Genomic DNA, 20,750 nt, shown 5'->3' with positions numbered 1-20,750 from the left:
CTGGCACGAGTGATGAAGAGAAAAAGTAGCCACGCCCTTCCAGAAAATCTTTTTTTTTTTTTTGGCCACAAATACAATCAGTGTACAAAAAGTAGGCCGGGCATGATGGCTCATACCTGTAATCCCAGCACTTTGGCAGGCCAAAGTGTGTGGATCACCTGAGGTCGAGTTTGAGATCAGCCTGACCAACTTGGTGAAACCTCATCTCTACTAAAAATACAAAAATTAGCCGGGCATGGTAGCAGACACCTGTAATCCCAGCTACTCGGAGGCTGAGGCAAGAGAGTTGCTTGAACCCAGGGGGTGGAGGTTGCAGTAAGCCGAGATTGCGCCATTGCACTCCAGCCTGGGCAACAAAGCAAGACTGTCTCAAAAACAAAACAAAACAAAAAACAAAACAAAAAAAGTCTAACAAAATATATTAACAGCATATGAACTGAAAAGACGTGGTGGATATTGTTACTCAGCATCTGTTTCCATTTTTTCTTTTAATGCAGCACACGCTTTTGACCAGGTAGATCCACTTCTCCCTCCTGGACCCCATGTACTTAGACTGAGAGGCAGGGCCTGCTTGGTTTAAGGTAAAGTTCACCATCCTCTTCCCTCTACAGTGATTGGTTCAGCAATGAATATGTGACCCCATTCAGGCAACTGTGATGAGGGGACAATTGCTGGGGCTTTGTAGGTAAAACCTTTCTTCAGTTTTAGAAAAGCATGTAAACCAAAGAGTATCTGAGATAGGTCTCAGTCAGTTGAGTTTATTTTACCAAGGTTAAGGACATGCCCCAGAGAGAAGTCTGTGCCTTTCTCGAAAGATGATTTTGAGGGCTTTGATATTTAAAGGGGAAAAGCAGGCAGAAGCAAGAGGAAGTATATGGTCACATCACTGAATCGATATGTTGCAAGAGAAAAGTAGGTAGGAAACAGTCAATTATGTATTCACCTCATGCTCAGTAAATTAGCACTTTACCATAAGACGAAAACCCACAAATATCTCCCCACGGAGTCTCTACCTGGGGAGATACTTAATTTTTTTTTTTTTTTTTTGAAACCGAGTCTCTCTCTGTCACCCTGGCTGGATTGCAGTGGCACAATCTTGGCTCACTGCAACCTCCACATCCCAGGCTCAAGCAATTCTCTTGCCTAAGCCTCCTGAGTAGCTGGGATTACAGGCACATGCCACTGTGCCTGGCTATTTTTTTTTTTTTTTAGTGGAGACAGGGTTTCGTCATGTTGGCCAGGCTGGTCTCGAACTCCTGACTTCAGGTGACCTGCCTACGTTGGCCTCCCAAAGTGTTGGGATTACAGGCGTGAGCCACCACGCCTGGCCTGATACTTAATTTTTTATATGTAGCTCTCTGCTTAGGAACAAAAGGAAAGGGAGTTTTTTGCATGACTCAGCTTTCAGCCTAATTTCTTTCTCTTGGTGTAGTGAATTGGGGTCCAAGTTTTCATTTTCCTTTCACTAGTACCACTACAAAAGACAGCTTCTTTCTTCTCTGAAGGTTGCAGCTGTGTGGCTGGAAAGCCAAGAATATGCGCTCATTTTGTCTTCAGGAGAGAAGCAGCTTCAGAATGAAGCCAACGCCCAAAGACATGTATGGCTACAGGGATGACTGGGAAACAGAGCCAGAGCTGCTCAATTAAAGGCATGAAATTAAGTTAAATTAAAGCTGGAGTCCAGCTCTGTGCTCTGCAACTGTGAAGGGTGTGCCACACCATCACCTACAATCCTGAGAGAGGCCTGTGTCTACTGAGGGTACTGCAGTGGGATGCCAGCAGAGCAAATTTGGGATGCTGGAGTAAGTAGTTGGTTACTTTTGTTTATTGAAGGACTTCTCAAAAACTTAAATATACATTGTGAATCTCTTCCCTTCCCAAGAAGGGAAAAGACTTTCTCAAAAAGTAACCACAGGAACTTTTCTTATTTGGCTAGACATTTCATGATACCAGTGTTCTACACAACACAGTCAGAAATGCTGACATAAACATTTTTTAAAGTAACCAATATATTTACTGCTATTTTGTGATAACATGATACAATAAATATATATTTGGTTTTCATCCCAGTTCTAGGCACAGCATACCTAAAACATTTGCAATTTCCTGAGTGGTAGGAGTGAGAGGGGCATCTTTTATTATTCATGATAAGCCCCTTTCAATCATACCTAATGAGCTGACTGTTGGAAGATGGGGACTATTGCAGGAGGAACCAACCAGGTGATTGGAGGGCTGGAACCTTCAGTCCCTCTTCTCTAAGGAGATGGGGGAGAAAGGCTGAAGATTGAGTCTGGATCACCAATTGCCCATGATTTATTAATCATGTATGTAATGAAGCTCCCATAAGAATCCCTAAACAGTGGGTTGTGAAGAGCTTCCAGGTTGGTGACCACACAAGAGATGCTGGGAGGGTGACAAGCCTGGAGAAGGCATGAGATAGGGCATGGACCCTTTCTCATACCTAGTCCTATGTATCTCGTCCATTTGGCTGTTCCATGAGTTGTAGCCTTTAAAAATGAACTGGTTAATGTAAATGAAGTATTCCCCTGAGTTCTATGAGCCATTCTAGCAAATTATCAAATCTGTGGAAGGGGTTGTGGAAACTCCTGATTTACAGCCAACTGGCCATGAGTCTGGGAGGCCTGGACTTGTGATTGGCATCTGAAGAGTGGCCAGTCTTGTGGGACTGAGCCATGACCTTGTGGGATCTGATGCTAACTGCAGGTAGTGTCAGAATTGAACTGGATTGTAGAATACCCACTTGGTATTCAAAGAATTAGAGAACTGCTTGCTGTGGGAGAGACCCACAATTTGGTGTCAGAAGTTTCATGATTATACTGTTTTTCCTTTGTATATTTCTTTCAAAACCATTAGGAAATCTTTTTTTAAAAAAACCTCAATTCTATCTTCCAAAAATGATTCTGTAATATTTAAATATTCCATATTACTGTGAGTGATAAATAACAGAAAGCTTTCCATTACCTTCAAATCCTCATTTAGAGAGCTGTAGTCTACTTCGAAGGCTTCTTCTTTTTCATAGATATCAATTGTTGCCTGGGTACTTTCTGCTTCAGTTCCCATCTGAAAAATACGTGAACACATACATTTGTTGATTAAGTTTGTTGTCTTATATGGGAGTGGTTCATGGCACTCCAACAACAATTACAATAGTAACATCAAAGATCACTTATCACTGATCACCTTAACAGATATATAATAAAAAAAAGTTTGAAAGATTTAGAGTTATCAAAATGTCACAGAGAGACCCAGAAAAGTGAGCAGATGCTGTTGGAAAAACGGTACCAACAGACTTTCTCAACATGGGGTTACCACAAACCTTCAACTTGTAAAACAAAAACAAAAACAAAAAACCCTGCAATATCTGTGAAGCACAATAAAATGAGGCATGCATGTGTATGGGAGGATGTGCATAGGTTATATACCAACACTATGCCATTTTAGGTAAGAGACTTCAGCATCCTTGGATTTTGGTATACATGGGGGATCCTGGAACCATCCCTGTGGATACCAAGGAATGACTGTACTTCCAGCCAATCTAAAATGTTCTGTATAATCCAAATGTGGTGAAAAAGAAAGAAAAAAGGCCAACAGGGAAATGTTAGTGAGGCTTGGTTTTATCTTGTGATTTCTTTGGTGTCCATTCTTGCCTCTTCCTTTTCCCTCACCACCTAGAGATACTCAGCAGGGCATGTTTCTTCTGAGAAGGACCTCAGTACAACTGTTGGAGAAGGTGCAGAGCAAGAACCACCCCCTCCACATGATGTAAAATATTACGAGAGTCCAGGGAACCGCCCAAGCAGCAGATGATCTGCATACTGCCTGTGCCTCATTGTGCAAAAACATTCTTAACTCCAACAACTTTAATTCTCTGATTTCTCTTGGGTATCTAATATGTAGGTAAGAAACATGGGTTCATCCTGTGGCCCTAGTCCTCTGAGATGACAGTCATTTTGCCCTTTTTCCCTCCTAGGAGATGTCTTCACCATCCCTAAAGGGGCTACAGAACAAGAGAAAGAATAAGCAAAGGGCAATGCATTAAGTTCCACACAATGGCACATATTTTACAGTCATTTGCTAGAATACCTCCACTTCAATGATGTCATCCAGTGACCCGAACAAAAGGATTATCTCAATGTCTTGCACTTTGCAATCAAGCAGCAAGTTATGCTTCTCTAATCGTTTCTGTTCCAGAGAAGTTTGAGTAATTACAACTTCTTTTTGCAACTTCCCCACTTCCCTGTAATTACACCGATATGAAAAAGTAATTTTACTCATTATATAACACTGCACCAAGGAAGAAAAATGTATGCTATAAACTTATATGAAAAAAAGATTATTCCTGTGAGTGCTGTAAGTTCTAGAATCCTCTCACTGATGCTTGTAATTTAATTGTTAACACTCCTGAGAAAGGTCATGAACATACTCAGTTAATCTAAGGGAGCATTTTCCACTAATACATGTTACTGATTTAACCAAAGACAGTGCTTTCCTAGTTACTTTATTTTTAAATCTGAGCAATTTTTCAAGCTGCAATTCTCACTCAAATATAAGCTCCACATTTTAGACCTCAAACCAAGATAAATAGTCTCTTAGCAAAAGAAATCCCTTGCCAGGTAAGTCATATACACTTAATAATCTGGTTTCTTTACTACCACCACCACTAATGTAGTAATGCCTTCTATCTGAAAATAAGGGCTTGGGTTTTACTAATTGAAATGATGTGGGATTTTTAAAAGAACTGGAAAGAGGACCAAAAGAAAATGGAAAAAAGAAAAAAAAAGAAGAAAGTAAGAACTATGTATTTTTCAAGAATATGAAGGGAAAAAGAAAGTATTCTGTTTGGGCTGAGTGTGGTGGCTCACGCCTGTAATCCAGCACTTTGGAAGGCCAAGGGAAGAGTATCATTTGAGCCCAGAAGTTTAAGACCAACATAATGAGACCTCATCTCTTAAAAAAAAAAAAAAAAAAAAAAAAAAAAAAAGGAGAATGTGTTCTATTTACACAAAATACAAGAGTTTTTAAAAAGCAAGAGTAAACAGACTTTAATTCCACTCCAAAATCTTAGAACTTTCTGGCTGTATCTTGAAACACTGAAGGTCTTCGAATAGTGAGAAAAATTGTGAAATGCCAAAAGGCTGAGCAAAAACAGAGAATTAATTTTGTCTAATCACTCATAGTTGTGTAAATCATGATGCATGACAGGAAAGCAAGTGTCATTTTGGTACAGGCCAGTCAATTCAAAGTGTCGTTGCCATCATCATGGCAAACACACAAGCTAATCTTATGCCAGGTACTGGTCTAAGTACCTGGCACAGGTACTTTTTTTTTTTTTTTGAGACAGAATTTCACTTTTGTTGCCCAGGCTGGAGTGCAATGGCACTCTAAGTGCATATGAATATTAACATATGTAATATTTACAGCAATTCTGTGAGGCAGGCACTATTACTATCTCCATTACTGATGAGGAAATTAAAGTATCATATGTAAACAGCAGAGCTGGGATATGAAACCAGAAATTGTGGCTCCAAATTCTATCTCCTTACTCTCTACGCTATCTTGCACAGACTAGAGGGAATCTCTGTACAACAGGAAGACAGAAATGTCAAGGTAGAATTAGCGTAAGGGACTCTATACAGGTTCATGTTTTCATCTAACAAAAATAACTATTTGTTCTACGCCAGGAACAGTGGCTCATGCCTGTAATCCCAGCACTTTGGGAGGCTGAGGCGAGCAGATCACTTAAGGTCAGGAGTTTGAGACCAGCCTGGCCAACACAGTAAAAGCCGCTCCCTACTACAAAAGAAAAACATACACACATACACACACACACACACACACACACACACACACGCCGGGCGTGGTGGTGTGCTCCTGTAGTCCCTGCTACTCGGGAGACTGAGGTAGGAGAATCACTTGAACCTGGGAGGCAAAGGTTGCAGTAAGCTGAGATCATGCCACTGCGCTCCAGCCTGGGCAACAAAGGGAGACTCCGTGTGAAGAAAAAACAAAACACCATTTGCTCTAAACAATTAACCACCTCGCCTGGTTTAGAATGTTTGAAAAAAATTAGAATGTCTGAAGGGTGTGATGTGAGACTAAGAGCAACAAAGGGCACATATTCAAATGCAACTCATTTAGTATATTTCAGATAGTTGGTGTCCATGTTTAAAACTCTGACTAGGTCTTTCAAACTGATGAAGTCTTAATTACCTATCAACAGCCAGAAACTTCTTCCGTTCCTCTTCAATTTGAGTTTGAACTTTCTCGGCATTGGAGTTCTGAGTGACACGTATGTCCTTAAGTTGCTGCTGCTTTGCCATGAGTTCATTCACTATCTGCAGACAGTTTTCTTCAGCCTGAACAGAGAGGATCTGTATTGTAGATTTACCATCTTCTATATTAATAAGGTAGTTCTATGATCTTATCAATAACACCAAACCAGTTATCCTGAGATGAACCTTCCCACCCTATGTGCTACTTGACCCTCCATCATGGACGGTGACTCACATTCTATACTTTTTAGAAACTGGTGATCATTACCTGCCTTTGTCGTTCATTTTGCTATTGTTTTTTATCCTTCATTTTGGATTCATTCCTCAGCTCACTGCCATCTGACTTCTGTTCCCACTCTCCAATGAGAGTGTTTTTGCTATCATGATCTCTAATTGGGAATTAAACATTTTCCAGACTTTTATGTTTTTGACAGCCTTGATCATTTCCTCCTTCCTGAAACTCTGGGGCTTCTGTGATACCACCTCTTCTGGCTCTCCTCATAAGCTAAGTGACCATCTTCCAGATCCCATCGCTGCTCCACTGCTCTTCACTGCCTACCTCCCTGCTAGGGTGTCTCAACCATTCTCATGTGGTTTCAGTTTACTCCCATAAACCAGCAACTCCCAAATCTGTATCTTCAGCCTAGACTTCTCCCATTATCTTCTCTTTAACAGCCTGCTGGAAATTGCCATCTAGACATTACATAGGCAACTCAAGCTCCACAGGTCCAGAATTTTCTCTCCTTAACCTGCTGCTCTCATTCACCAATCACCCAAGTTAGAACTAATGAGTCATCTGTGGCACCCCCTTGCCCTTCCTCCCATGCTGACAGCCAGTAATTCATAAAGCTCTGCTGATTTTACTTTAAGTATTTCTTTCTTTCTTTTTTTTTTTTTTTTGAGACGAAGTCTCACTCTGTCGCCCAGGCTGGAGTGCAGTGGCTGGATCTTAGCTCACTGCAAGCTCCGCCTCCCGAGTTTACGCCATTCTCCTGCCTCAGCCTCCCAAGTAGCTGGGACTACAGGCGCCCGCCACCTTGCCCGGCTATTTTTTTTTTTGTATTTTTTAGTAGAGACGGGGTTTCACCGTGTTAGCCAGGACGGTCTCGATCTCCTGACCTCATGATCTGCCCGTCTCGGCCTCCCAAAGTGCTGGGATTACAGGCTTGAGCCACTGTGCCCGGCCTAAGTATTTCTTAAATCTGTCCCCAACCCCTTCGATCACTAACAGGACCCTTCAGGAGATCACAAAAGGTTTACTACATGAAGGAAGTCATAATTTCAATGAAGAAGCACTTCAGCCACTCATTATTAATTACCTTCTTTAGGTGATCAATATCTTCACTACCTTTCTGGATAGTTTCTTTTAATGTGTTCATCTTATTCAGTTTCTTCTTAAGTTGATTGCGACTATACTCAAGTTGAATATTAAGCCGAGTTTTTTGTTTTTCAAATTCTAATCTAGTATAATAAAGTCAAGCATTACAAGTGTTAACAGAAAACTTTGATTCCTTCTTAACTTTTTCTTATGGGAAATTTAAAACAAATATAAAAATAAAAGGAATACTATAATGAACCCCCAAGTAGCTGTCACCCAACTTAATAATTATCAATTCATGCTCATTCTTGTTTCATCTATAACTCCACTAATTGCCCCTCTTACCGCTGGCTTTTTTGAAGCAAGTTCTAGACGTGATGTAATTTCATCCGTAAATATTTGTGTATGTATCTCTGGAAGTGAAATGACTTTTAACTCATAACCATAAAGTATTATGGCTAAAATATAATTCATTAATATCAAATTGCTGTCACTGCCAAATTTCCTTTTTAAAAATTTTCTTTTAGTCTGGGTGCAGTGGCTCATGCCTGTAATCCCAGCACTTTGGTAGGCCAAGGTGGCAGATCACTTGAGATCAGGAGTTCGAGACCAGCCTGGCCAACATGGTGAAACCCCATCTGTACTAAAAATACAACAATTAGCCAGGCTTGGTGGTGTGTGCCTGCAGTCCCAGCTACTCAGGAAGTTGAGGCAGTAGGAACTGCTTGAACCCGGGAGGTGGAGGTTGCAGTGAGTTGAGATCACGCCACTGCACTCCAGCCTGGGTGACAAAGCGAGTCTCCATTTCAAAAAAACAAAAACGAAAACAAATACCAAAAAATTTCTTTAAAAAAAAAAAAAGAAAAATTGGTTGTTTGAATCAGTATCCACACATTGCATATGGGTATGTTTCTTAAATCTTTTATAATCTACAGATTTCCTCCCCTTTTTCTTTAAATTATAATTTATGTGTTATTCTTATTTAGTCTTTTCAAATTATTATTATTATTATTATTATTTTTTTGAGACGGAGTCTCGCTCTGTTGCTTAGTCTGGAGTGCAGTGACGCGATCTCAGCTCACTGCAACCTCCGCTCCCTGGGTTCAAGCAATTCTCCTGCCTCAGCCTTCCTAGTAGCTGGGATTACAGGTGTGTGCTACCATGCCTGGCTAATTTTTGTATTTTTAGTAGAGACAGGGTTTCGCCTTGTTGGCCAGACTGGTCTCGACTACTGACCTCAAGTGATCCACCTGCCTCTGCCTCCCAAAGTGCTGGAATTACAGGCGTGAGCCACCGCGCCCGGCCCAAATAACTATTCTTATATAAACACCAAACTTGGGAACTTTCATTTCTACTGTGCCAGCTTCATAAACTCCTCATAAAGAATTCCATTATCAACTGTAGCTCATCCCTCCATGCTCCACCTACCCCTCTACACACCCTGCTAACAGAATCAGTTGTTCAAGAAACACTAAGTACCTCTACACACCCTGCTAACAGAATCAGTTGTTCAAGAAACATTAAGTACTAACAGATATTGTGCTAGATACTGCTAATACAAAAACAACTATAACAATTAAAACATTAAAAACTATTTAATGAGAGGTTACTATATACCTGACACTGTTATAAAAGTTTTTACATGAATTAACTTACAAGTTGTAAAACTCTCCTAGGTCAGTAATACTATCATCTTTATTTAACAGATGAGAAGATCAAGGAACAGAGAGTTAAGCAACTTGCCCAAGGCTACCCACTTAGTGGTAGAGCCAGGGATGACACACTCAGACAGAGGGACAACAAAATCCCTGCTCTTCATCCGTGACCACACTGCCTGTAGGAGAGGTTAAGAAATGTATTTGTGCCGCAGGAGGCAGACATACAGACGATATAGAAGTGAAACACTTCTTCACTTGGCTTTAGGGCGTCACATTACCCTGGCTTTCCTTTCCCCTGACTAGCTGCTCTTTTAATGATTCTTTCTCATCTCTTCAACTTGCTAACATCTTGTAGGATCTCTTCTCCTTTCTCTTTTTTTTTTTGAGATCGAGTCTCGCTCTGTTGCCCACGCTGGCGTGCAGTGGCATGATCTCGGCTCACTGCAAGCTCCGCCTCCCAGGTTCATGCCATTCTGCTGCCTCAGCCTCCCAAGTAGCTGGGACTACAGGCACCCACCACCACACCCAGCTGATTTTTTGTTAGCCAGGATGGTCTCGATAGTATGACCTCGTGATCTGCCTGCCTCGGCCTCCCAAATTGCTGGGATTACAGGTGTAAGCCATCGCACCCGGCCTAGCTGTTTCTTGATGAAATGAAACTCAGGCATAATTCCTCTAAATTATGAAATAATAACTATTTTTATAAATATGTAAGCTTCTTACCAACATATAATACTTTTTTTTAATAAAAATACCTTTTTTGATCAATTTCTTGTTGCTGTTTAACACGTTTGTTCTCAAATTCACGAATATTTTCCACACCAATTTCTTCACAGAAGTGTTTGAAGATATCATCTTCTACCTTTTATTTTTAAAAAACAGATTTAATAAGCAATTTTTAGAAATATATAATCTTTTTTTTTTTTTGAGACAGAGTCTTGCTCTGTCGCCCAGGCTGGAGTGCAGTGGCACGATCTCCACTCACTGCAAGCTCCGCCTCCCAGGTTCACGCCATTCTCCTGCCTCAGCCTCCCGTGGAGCTGGGACTACAGGCGCCCGCCACTGCGCCTAGCCAATTTTTTTTGTATTTTTAGTAGAGACGGGTTTCACCGTGTTAGCCAGGACAGTCTCGATCTCCTGACCTCGTGATCCGCCCGTTTCGGCCTCCCAAAGTGCTGGGGTTACAGGCGTGAGCCACTGTGCCTGGCCAAGAAATATATAATCTTAAATATAAGTTTTTCCCTCCAAGATTTTCCTGAATTAGGCCAAAAACTAATCCCACCAAGCATTACTATATTCTGAGAAGCCAGTACTTTCTTTTCCTTTAAGTCCATAAATTATGCCCACCTACTTTCAAATCTCTTATTCAAAAAAACTAAGAAAGCTCATAACTGGCCTTATTAAGTGTTTTGGCTTTATGAGTGTTTAGTATAAAACTGGAAGAATTCCATTTACTTTAGACCCACCAAAATATAACATTCTACATAAATAAAGAAAAGATTCTTTATGTATGAGTAATACAATAGCACCTTTGCCAGTATAATAACAAGTGGAATGAGGCATAGAATTAAGAATGAAAAAGATTTGGAAAAACTAGAATGGGGAAATTCAACAAAGTGAAATTTAACCTCAATGTTTTAAAGCTCTGATTTTATGTATAATTATAGGATGAGAAAGACCTATTTTAAGAACAGGACATTTTAAAAACTTCCAGATTGTAGTTGAATATACATTAAATATGAATGTGATATGACTGATGCAGTAGTAAGCTACAATTAGCATGACTAGATAATCCAAGTCATGGAAAGTTACAGTTATAAACATAAAAACCCACAACATGCTGTACTGGCTAGGAAATATTTTGACATGCTCTGTTCAGGGGCATTGATAAACATCCAGAGGATGGTTACCAGAGCTGGTCTTAAATCCATGGTAATGTGAAATGAATAAAGAAACTAGGGCTATTTAACCTGGAAAAGAGATAACTAATTAGGAAGCACAAAAAGTATGGTTCCAAATCATGTGGTAAAGATCAGGCCTAAAAGCAATGGGTGGAATCAATAGAACGGGGGTATAACAAATCACTTTCTAAGGATCAGAGATACCCCACAGTAGAATGAATTAAATCAGAAAGTTTCTGTCCCTTTATAAGCAGAAGCTAGGTGACCAAATTTTTATTGTCCTAGAGCCAAGTACTGTGCCTGACACAGAATAGGTGTTTTAAAAAGAACTACTGAGTGAATAAATAACTTTAAAAGATAAGCTGAATGACAGTTTTCTTTCCCTCACAGTATTAGGGAAGTGGGAGAAAAGAATGAGCCTATAATTTTCACAATGGGTAAGGAGAGGTTGGAGTGCAGAGGAGAGTAGGCACAGGTCATTGTCTCTTGAGGTGAGCAACAGAGGTTCTCAAAAAACACAAGGAAATTAATTTGGCAAACCAATAAAACTTAGCTTACAACACTGTTGTTTCTGATAGGGCACTGTTACCTATCAACCTTTGCTTTAGCATATATTTAAGAAGCCCTAAATCTAGTATCTGGTCTAGAACTACATATACCATTTAGGAATAAATATAACATTTATGACCTTATCTATCTTTTCTTGAAATTCTTTAATTCTTCGTTGTCGTTCCTTTATTCCTTCACTCAACATAGTACATTGAGACTCAATATTTAGTAGTTCACTTTGTAGCTGAGATTGTTCCTAACAACAAAAGAGAAAATTTTTTTTTAACATGGCTGTTTTAGCTTTATATAGTGAAGCCAAAAATGTGATAGGTATCTTTTAGAATAAAAGAAGAATCTATGAGATAAGATGAATTCACCTGGATAAAAGATTAAATACCACATAAATAATTAAGGGACTATAATATAATCTCAATCATGGGATAAAGTATCTAAAAATTGGCCGGGAGTGGTGGCTCTAATCCTTGGGAGGTCAAGGTGGGCAGATCACCTGAAGTCAGGAGTTTTGAGACCAGCCTGGCCAACATGGTGAAACCCCATCTCTACTAAAAAAATACAAAAATTACATGCCTGTAATCCAGCTACTCAGGAGGTTGAGGCAGGAAGAGCACTTGAACCTGGGAGACGGAGGTTGCGGCGAACAGAAACAGAGCCACTGTACTCCAGCCTGGGTGACAGAGTGAGACTCTGTCTCAGAAAAAAAAAAAAAATATCTAAAAATTACATGGAGCTATATAAATGTAATTCCTGAAATTCTATGTCCTGGGTCAAGTGCCCAGCATATTTTATGTAAATCTATATTACCCGGTAAAAAGCAACAAGGTGCTTCTTTTTAATCATCTCCAGTTCATTTTGTGAATATTTGAGTCGTGTTTGAGTTCCTTGTACCAGGGTCTGTATTTGTTTCAAATCTGTTTCTTTGCGGAGTGTCTTCATTAAATCCTAAAAAGAAAGAAAAATATGAGAATATTTTATGATAGAAAAGCACTTTCACTTTTCAAAGTGCTTTCATATGTAATAATTCACTGATTTTTTACATACCACCACACCCATGCCTTACCTCCCTTTCCTCTGATAAGAGACTGGGCAATTAAGTACATTAGTGATCTGGAGTAACTAAAACGCCATACAGCTTCCTCAAAAAAACTAACATTGCTTAACAGGAAAGAATTGGGAATGGAAAATGAAGAGGGGTGTGTATATTCCATCCAACACACATTAACAACATAAATAGGATCTTGTAATTGCCTTGCTTTTAGTGCATCTTTACCTTTTGGCTTGCCTCCCTCATTCCTTTCTTCTTTCACTCACCTTATGCCTCAACCAAATTAACTCCCTCAGACACTCCCTCCCAGTGACTCCAGGTTTTTTTTTTTTTTTTTTTTTGAGACCGAGTCTCAGTGGTGCAATCTCTGCTCACTGCAAGCTCCACCTCCCTGGTTCACGCCAGTCTCCTGCCTCAGCCTCCCGAGTAGCTGGGACTACAGGTGCCCGCCACCACACCTGGCTAATTTTTTGTATTTTTAGTAGAGATGGGGTTTCATCATGTTAGCCAGATGGGCTCGATCTCCTGACCTTGTGATCTGCCCACCTCGGCCTCCCAAAGTGCTGGGATTACAGACGTGAGCCACTGCGCCCGGCCGACTCCAGGTCTTTAGATAAACTCTTTCAACCAACTGCCAAGCAGAAACTCTGAATCTACCTATAACTTGGAAGTGCTTTCTCCAACCCCAGCTCCCAGTTCTCCTCCCTTCTGGACTTAACCAAGGTACATCTGACATGTATTGACTGATGTCTTAAGTCTCCTAAAACATAAAACCAAGCTGCAGCCTGGTGACCTGGGACACACGTTCTCAGGACCTCTTGAGGCGGTGTCACGGGCATGTCCTTAACCTTGGCAAAATAAACTTCTAAATTGATTAAGACCTGTCTCAGATACTTTTGGTTTACAATAATATAGGGCACAAAATTACTTTCTCCAGATATGCTGATACCATTTATTAAATAATCTATCCTTTTCTCACTGAACTGAAACATCATCTTTGCTGAACATTAATTATTAATTGTTAAGTATACTGGTCTCTATTTCTGGAGTTCCTGTTGTTTCATTAACCTGTTAGATACCTGTAAATAGCTATATCTTGAATTTAGTAAGATTACCATAACTTCTAATCTTGAGGCTTTAGGCAATCTAGTCCACAGGCAGTAAGGTTTTGGGAAAGGACTGTTACTGTCTTTGTTTCAAAGCTAAACTATAACCTAACTTCCTCCCAAAGTTAGTTTGTCCTATCCCCAGGAATGAACAAGAACAGCTTGGAGGTTAGAAGCGAGGTAGAGTCAGTTAAGTCAGATGTTTTTCACTGCCTCAGTTATAATTTTGCAATGGTGGTTCCATAACTTTAAATGATGACTATTGCAGTTTTCATAAATAATATAGGTAAATGATTAAAATAATTAGGCGAATGTGATGGGATAAATACTTATAGACAAACTCATAATTTGGAATCTAAAGTTATATTAAATAATAGATATTTCATTATTTGAGTATTTTCCAATAAAAATATATTGTAGGAAAACATTCTTTAAAAAAAAAATGGTGTCCATTTCAAAAAGGTGAACAATTTTTGTCTAATTCAAAGCTTATTTAAAAGTTATGTATAAAAACAAGGTAAAAGGAATCAGAAAATAAGAGAGAAGTAAAGAAAGTTATAAAAATAGAGGGTTTTTTTTTTTTTTTTTTTTTTTTTTTTTAGTAAGAAAGCTTAAAGAGAAATAATTTTATATGAGAAAGAATCTTGTATGGTAAATTTAGTCCTAGAATAAAATGAATGGTTGTTTAAGAAAAAGGGATGTTCAGGACAAACCAGAAAGCTCAAGCATATCATGAATGGTCTGTGTAAATCACAATAAAAGGATTTATAGAAAAAAACCCAAAAAACTTTTATATGATCAAGTTGTCTCGTATTAAAGGGAAATTATAATGGTCTTTCTAGAGATTGGGCTTGATGTAAAAAAAATTATTCTTGCAACATTATATACAAATAATCAGGCCAAGTATATAATACAGCATTCAGTCCAACCATAACTTGTCTTTAGTAAAAACAGAAAATTGGAGAGAGAAAAATTATGTTTCAAAAACTAGTACACTTGTTGTTAGATTCTAGTCTTGCCTAATGTTTTTGAATTTTTACAGTTTGGACCAAATTCTAATTTTTCTTGGTTACAAGTCTTCAAAATAACGTTTTCAATTTTTTCCTTCTTTTTTCCCCATTTTTCCTAATGTGGAGTCGCTGAAAACTAAGCTATGCTTTTCGTAAAGCCCTACGAACTGAAGCTAGACAACTTAAATTTCAGAAGAAAATAACAGCAACCTATTTACGTACATAAGCCACTTTCATACCTGCCTGCTAATGTATGGACTTCATAGTAATGTGACCTATATCGATTTTCCAGGATTGTTCTTTTGTTTCTTGTTGTTCTTCCTTCCTTCTCCTATTTTCACAGGACATGAGAAAATCAGCTTTCCTAGTAACTTGGAACCTACCCGTCTAGAAATAAACCATCCTAGCCATAAGAGATCACATGAAACCTGAGACCAGAGACTCATTTTCCTCTAAAATGCTTTCACCAAAAGATTTTTAAAAAGAAAAGGGGGGAAATGCAAAAGGAAAATAAATCTTGGGGCTCCAAAATCACTAAGCTAAAAGGAAAAGTCAAGCTGGGAACTGCGTAGAGGAAACCTGCCTCCTATTCTATTCAGAGTCCCCCCTCTGCTCACCAAGATAAATGCATATCTGACTGCCTCCTTTGGAGAGGCTTCATCAGAAACTCAAAAGAATGCAACCATTTGTCTCTTATCTACCTATGACCTGGAAACCCCCTCTCTGTTTTGAGTTATCCTGCCTTTGCTTCCAGTTGTCTTGCCTTTTCCAGACCGAACAATGTTCATGTTACATGTTGATCGATGTTTCATTTCTCCCTAAAACGTATAAAACCAAACTGTGCTCTGACCACCTTGGGCACATGCTGTCAGGACCTCCTGAGACTGTGTCATGGGTGTGCGTCCTCAACCTTGGCAAAATAAACTTTCTAAATTAACTGACATCTGTCTCAGATATTCAGGGTTCACACTTCCAAGACTACGTTGAATAGTGGTAACAGATAACTGTCTATTTCTTGATTTTAACTAAAATGATTTCACTGTTTTCACCATTTAAATTATTTCTGTTCAAGAGCTATTTATTTTATTTAAATAATTTCCACTAATTAGTCTTTTACTTAGTATTTTAATTAGGTCTGGCTGCTGAATTTTATCAAATGCCTTTTTTACACATGATGACATGACTTTTCTCCTGCCTTTAATTCATTAATATAATGAATTATGATGATCACTTAAACACCCATGTATCTGTGAAATAAATTCTATCGAGTCAGATGTATTATTTTACTACGGTGCTCAATTCTCTAATACTGACATTTTATTTAGATATTATATATTTATACTCATAAGGGAAGTCAGTTTTTACGGTTTTTTTGTACTATATATTATTTTACATTAAAGTTATACTACCTTTATAAAATAAGCTGGAAAGTTTCCATCTTTTTTATATATTACATAAAACTAAGCTGTAAACTCATATGGTCCCAGAGGTTATTTTTGGTTTTTACTCGTGGTCAAACATACATAACATAAAATTTACCATCTTTACCATTTTTATTTGGCTAGTCAAGCACAGTTGTGAGATCTTTACCATTTCTAAGTGTACAGTTCAGTAGTGTTTAAATATATCCACATTGAGTGCAAGCAATTTCCAGATCTCTTCATCTTGCAAAACTGAAACTCTGTCTCAATTAAACAACAACTCATTCTCCCCTTCTCCAGCCACTGGCAACAACTGGTCTCCTTTCTGTCTCTATGAATTTGACTACTCTAGGTACCTCATGTTAGTGTAATCAGACAGTATTTGTCCTCAAGTTTCATCTATGTTGTAGCATACGTCAGAATTTCCTCCCTTTTTGATGCTAATATTCCATTGTATGTATATACTACATTCTGTTTATCTATTCATCTGTTGATAGACACCTGGATTGCTTCTACCTTTTGGCTATTGTGAATAATGCTGCTATGAACATGGGTGTATAAATCTCTTTTTTGAGACCCTGCTTTCTTGTTTTGGGTATATGCCCAACATATTCACAGGTTCTCGGGTGACAAAAGAAAGAATTGCAGGATAATATGGTAATTCTATTTTTAATTTTTTGAGAAGCCATCATACCATTTTCCATGATATGATATATACCATTTTATATTCCTGAAGCCTTTTTTCAGTGTAGATCACAGTGGCATTAAATATATATATATATTTAATTCCTCACGCAAAACTAGTTTGCCATTAATCAATAATGGATCTAATTTTCAGCTCCTTAGTACAATGACTTTTATCCTCATGCTTGCTTTTCCTTTGGTGCAATATTGCTGCTGCATCTTGACTGCGTTGCAGTCAGGAGGAAGAAATGCAGAAGATAACACCAAAACTTTCACTTATATCTCACTGGCCAAAACTGTCACATGGCCAGCCCTAGCTACAAGGCAACTTGTGAAATTAAGTTGTTTTTGTTTTTCACAATCTTGGAATAGAGTCTAGAAAGGAAGGAAACTGTGGATGAGGATTAGGCCAGCAAACTACACCACTGCCTACCTTTTCAAACATTTCACCTTTTTTCTGTTCAATCTTGGTAATTTATATTTTCTAAAAAATATCCATTTCTTCCAAATTTTCCATTTTTAAAACCATACAGTTATTCACATGTAGGATTCTTTTAAAATTATTTTAATGTTTTCATTCCTGATCATGTATGTTTGCTTCTAGCTTTTTTTTTCCTTCATTAGGATTGCAGAGTTTATCTAGTCTTTCAAAAGCACTAGCTTTTAGATTTGCCCCTTTTCTATTTTGAGTTGTTTTCTACTAAATTAATGTCAGCTTTAAAAAAATTTCCTAGCCTGGGCATGATGGCTCATGCCTGTAATCCTAGCACTTTGGGAGGCCAAGGCAGGCAGATCATGAGGTCAGGAGTTCCAGACCAGCCTGGCCAGCACGGTGAAACCCTGTCTCTACTAAAAATACAAAAAATTAGCTGGGCACAGGAGTGCGTGCCTGTAATCCCAGCTACTTGGCAGGCTGAGGCAAGAGAATTGCTTGAACCCAGGAGGCAGAGGTTGCAGTGAGCTGAGATCACCCCCACTGCACTCCAGCCTGGGCAACAGAGTGAGACTCTGTCTCAAAAAAAAAAAAAAAAAAAAAAAAATTCCGTGTATAACTTTTGTTATTTTGTGGGTATTCTAATTTCTTTTATTTTAAAATAGAGATGGGGTCTTATCATGTTGTCCAGGCTGGTCTCAAACTCCTGGACTCAAGTGATCCTCCTGCCTTGGCTTCCCAAAGTGCTGAGATTACAGGCAAAAGCCACCATGCCTGGCCAGTTGTTCTAATTGCTTTCCTTTTTTTTTTTTTTTTTTTTTTGAGACAGGGTCTCTTTCTGTCACCCAGGCTGAAGTGCAGTGACATGATCACTGTTCACTGCAGCCTTGACCTCCCAGGCTTAAGTGATCCTCCTGCCAAGTAGCTGGGACTATAGGTGCATGCCACCACTCCCGGCTAATTTTTTAATTTTTAATTTTTTGTAGAGAAGAGGTCTCACTATGTTGCCCAGTCTGTGGTTCCTCTAATTTTTTAAAAAAGTGACTAATAAGTTCCCTTATATTTTTTCTTTCTTCTTTAGTAATGTAGGCATTACTTGATTACATCCTCTTGATGTAGCTTTTACTATGTCTCAAAGATAATGGTAGGAAGTATATTCCTATTCATCATTTTTGAAATACTTTGTAATTTGCCTCTGGATTACTTCCTTAATTCCAAAACTATCTACATTTCTTAATTTCTACAGAGACAAATATTATTTTGGTCATTATTTCTTGTTTTATTAAATTATGATCAAGGTGACCTATAAAAAGCTCTACTTTTAAAAAACTATTGAGGTTTCCATTGTGGCCGAGCATATGATCAATTTTCATAAATGTTTAACAGATATTTTTAACAGTATCTTGCATTTACTGAGCACTTATTGTTCTATGCAATTTACATTTATTAACCAACTTAATCCTCTTAACAATGTTACGAAATAGATGTTATTATTCACATTATACTGATGAGGAAACTAAAGCATAAAAGCATGTAACTTACTCAGAAGTCACTCTGCTGAAATGTTCCACTATATTTTTATTTTTATTAAGAAGTAGTTTCAAGCCTTCTTTTCCCTAATTCAACCAAACTAAACACTTAACCTTTCCTTCTAAGAGTGATTTTCCAACTCCTGAGTTATCTTTTCCATTCTATTAAAAAAATTAGTTTTACTCTAAATATTAATATTTAGGTGCTATGTGCTGCAAACAGATTTATAATGGAAATCTTTGTCTTATGTTACATATAATCTTCTTTATTCAATTAAATTATAAGTACTTACTGAAAGCTTACTACACACAAGGATTTTTAACCTTTAAGTTCACAGTGTCTGATATTATTACTTTTGTTTTCTTTTTGTTTGCATTTGTCAGGTGAGCATCCCATTATTTTTCAACATTCAGGTTTTTTTCTGTTTTCCTTCTTTTTTTTTTTTTTTTTTTTTTTTTTTTTTTTTTTTTTTGAGGCAGAGTCTTGCCTTGTTGCCCAGGCTGGAGTGAAGCGGCATGATCTCAGCTCATGGCAACCTCTGCTTCCCAGTTCAAGCTATTTCTCCTGCCTCAGCCTCCTGAGTAGCTGGGCCTACAGGTGCGCGCCAACATGCCCAGCTAATTTTTGTATTTTTAGTAGAGACACGGTTTCACTATGTTGGCCAGGCTGGTCTTGAACTCCTGACCTCGTGATCCGCCCACCTCAGCCTCCTAAAGTGTTGGGATTACAGGCGTGAGCCACTGCGCCCGGCCAAGCCTCTGTTGTTTCAAGGCCACTGCTGTTTCAGGTCAGTTTTAGGAGCTGGTTGAGTGAAGTGCCTGAGAGCCAGTTCTCCTTGGGTTCAATCCCAAGCACCCATAGTTCCTGGGGGTATGACCTCGCCAAGCCACTTAACGTGTCTGTAACTCAGGTTATTCAACTAGAAAATGTGAGTAGTAAAAATACCCATCACCAGCTGTTGTGAGAATCAAATTAGTGAATTCTACATGAAGTGTGTGGATTTGCACATAGCTTTGCATTTGGAGATGGGGTTTTGTCCTATTGGCCAGGCTGGTCTCAAACTCCTGACCTCAGGTGATCCACCCGCCTTGGCCTCCCAAAGTGCTGGGATTACAGGCGTGAGCTACCACGCCTGGCCAGAAGTACGTTTTTTAGTCCTGGAAAATCTTTTTGTGCGTTGGGGATTGGCAGGGGAAGGATGACCCTATACTAAATTTCCTTAATGCTCCGTTACTTTTTTGCTCAAGTTGTTGCCTGGCTCCTAGAACACCTCAGATACATTTATGTATTTCTTTCACCACTGAGGACCATGTCTGAGTATTAAAGTCCCCGAAATCACAGCACCCCACAAGGATTTTCTATACCTGAGGGTCAGTGATTACAAGAGAAGACTGTCAGTACCACCCTGAGACGAGGCAGAGGAAAAGATCTCTCTGGTATCCCTGGACTCTTCCCAACTCAGGAATAGGGAGGCCACAAATTTCCTACTAAGCTAATATTTAGCTTCATGGGGTTCAAGAAGATCAGGCATCCTCACATGGGACAAATGTTTAACTTACCCCCAGATTCTGCTATGTCCTGATTCTTACCCAAGCACTCTTCACATCAAAAGAGAGGAAGCCCTATATCAGCTTTTCCCAGCAGCCTCCCTCAGAACCCAAGACATCATTCTCACCTAGCTGCCGCCTGGTTCAGGTTGTGACACACAGATGGAACCTTAGCATGGACATGGATGGGAAGCAAGATTGACTTTAAGTTGGTATCTTCCCAGAACTCTCTCTGTG

The 20,750-nt window shown here is 38.9% G+C and overlaps 1 protein-coding gene and 1 long non-coding RNA gene across 2 annotated transcripts in view; one reads left to right on the top strand and one right to left on the bottom strand.

Annotated features, from left to right (window-relative positions):
• The window catches only part of SMC1B (structural maintenance of chromosomes 1B), a 63,443-nt gene that overhangs the window by 10,473 nt on the left and 32,220 nt on the right, over nucleotides 1–20,750 (bottom strand). The window contains 7 exon segments of the mRNA XM_065522004.2: nucleotides 2,983–3,081; nucleotides 4,105–4,258; nucleotides 6,232–6,377; nucleotides 7,613–7,749; nucleotides 9,993–10,131; nucleotides 11,859–11,975; nucleotides 12,542–12,679. Coding sequence (XP_065378076.1) covers nucleotides 2,983–3,081; nucleotides 4,105–4,258; nucleotides 6,232–6,377; nucleotides 7,613–7,749; nucleotides 9,993–10,131; nucleotides 11,859–11,975; nucleotides 12,542–12,679 — 930 coding nt within the window.
• Nucleotides 459–15,832, top strand: LOC135965404 (uncharacterized). Its single transcript, XR_010578306.2, has 3 exons — nucleotides 459–581; nucleotides 1,506–1,802; nucleotides 15,242–15,832. It is a non-coding gene; the product is annotated as an uncharacterized lncRNA (long non-coding RNA).

The sequence above is a fragment of the Macaca fascicularis genome, chromosome 10 (assembly GCF_037993035.2).
Source record: "Macaca fascicularis isolate 582-1 chromosome 10, T2T-MFA8v1.1".
Classification (NCBI taxonomy): Eukaryota; Metazoa; Chordata; class Mammalia; order Primates; family Cercopithecidae; genus Macaca; species Macaca fascicularis.
This window is presented reverse-complemented; position numbering and strand designations above follow the sequence as displayed.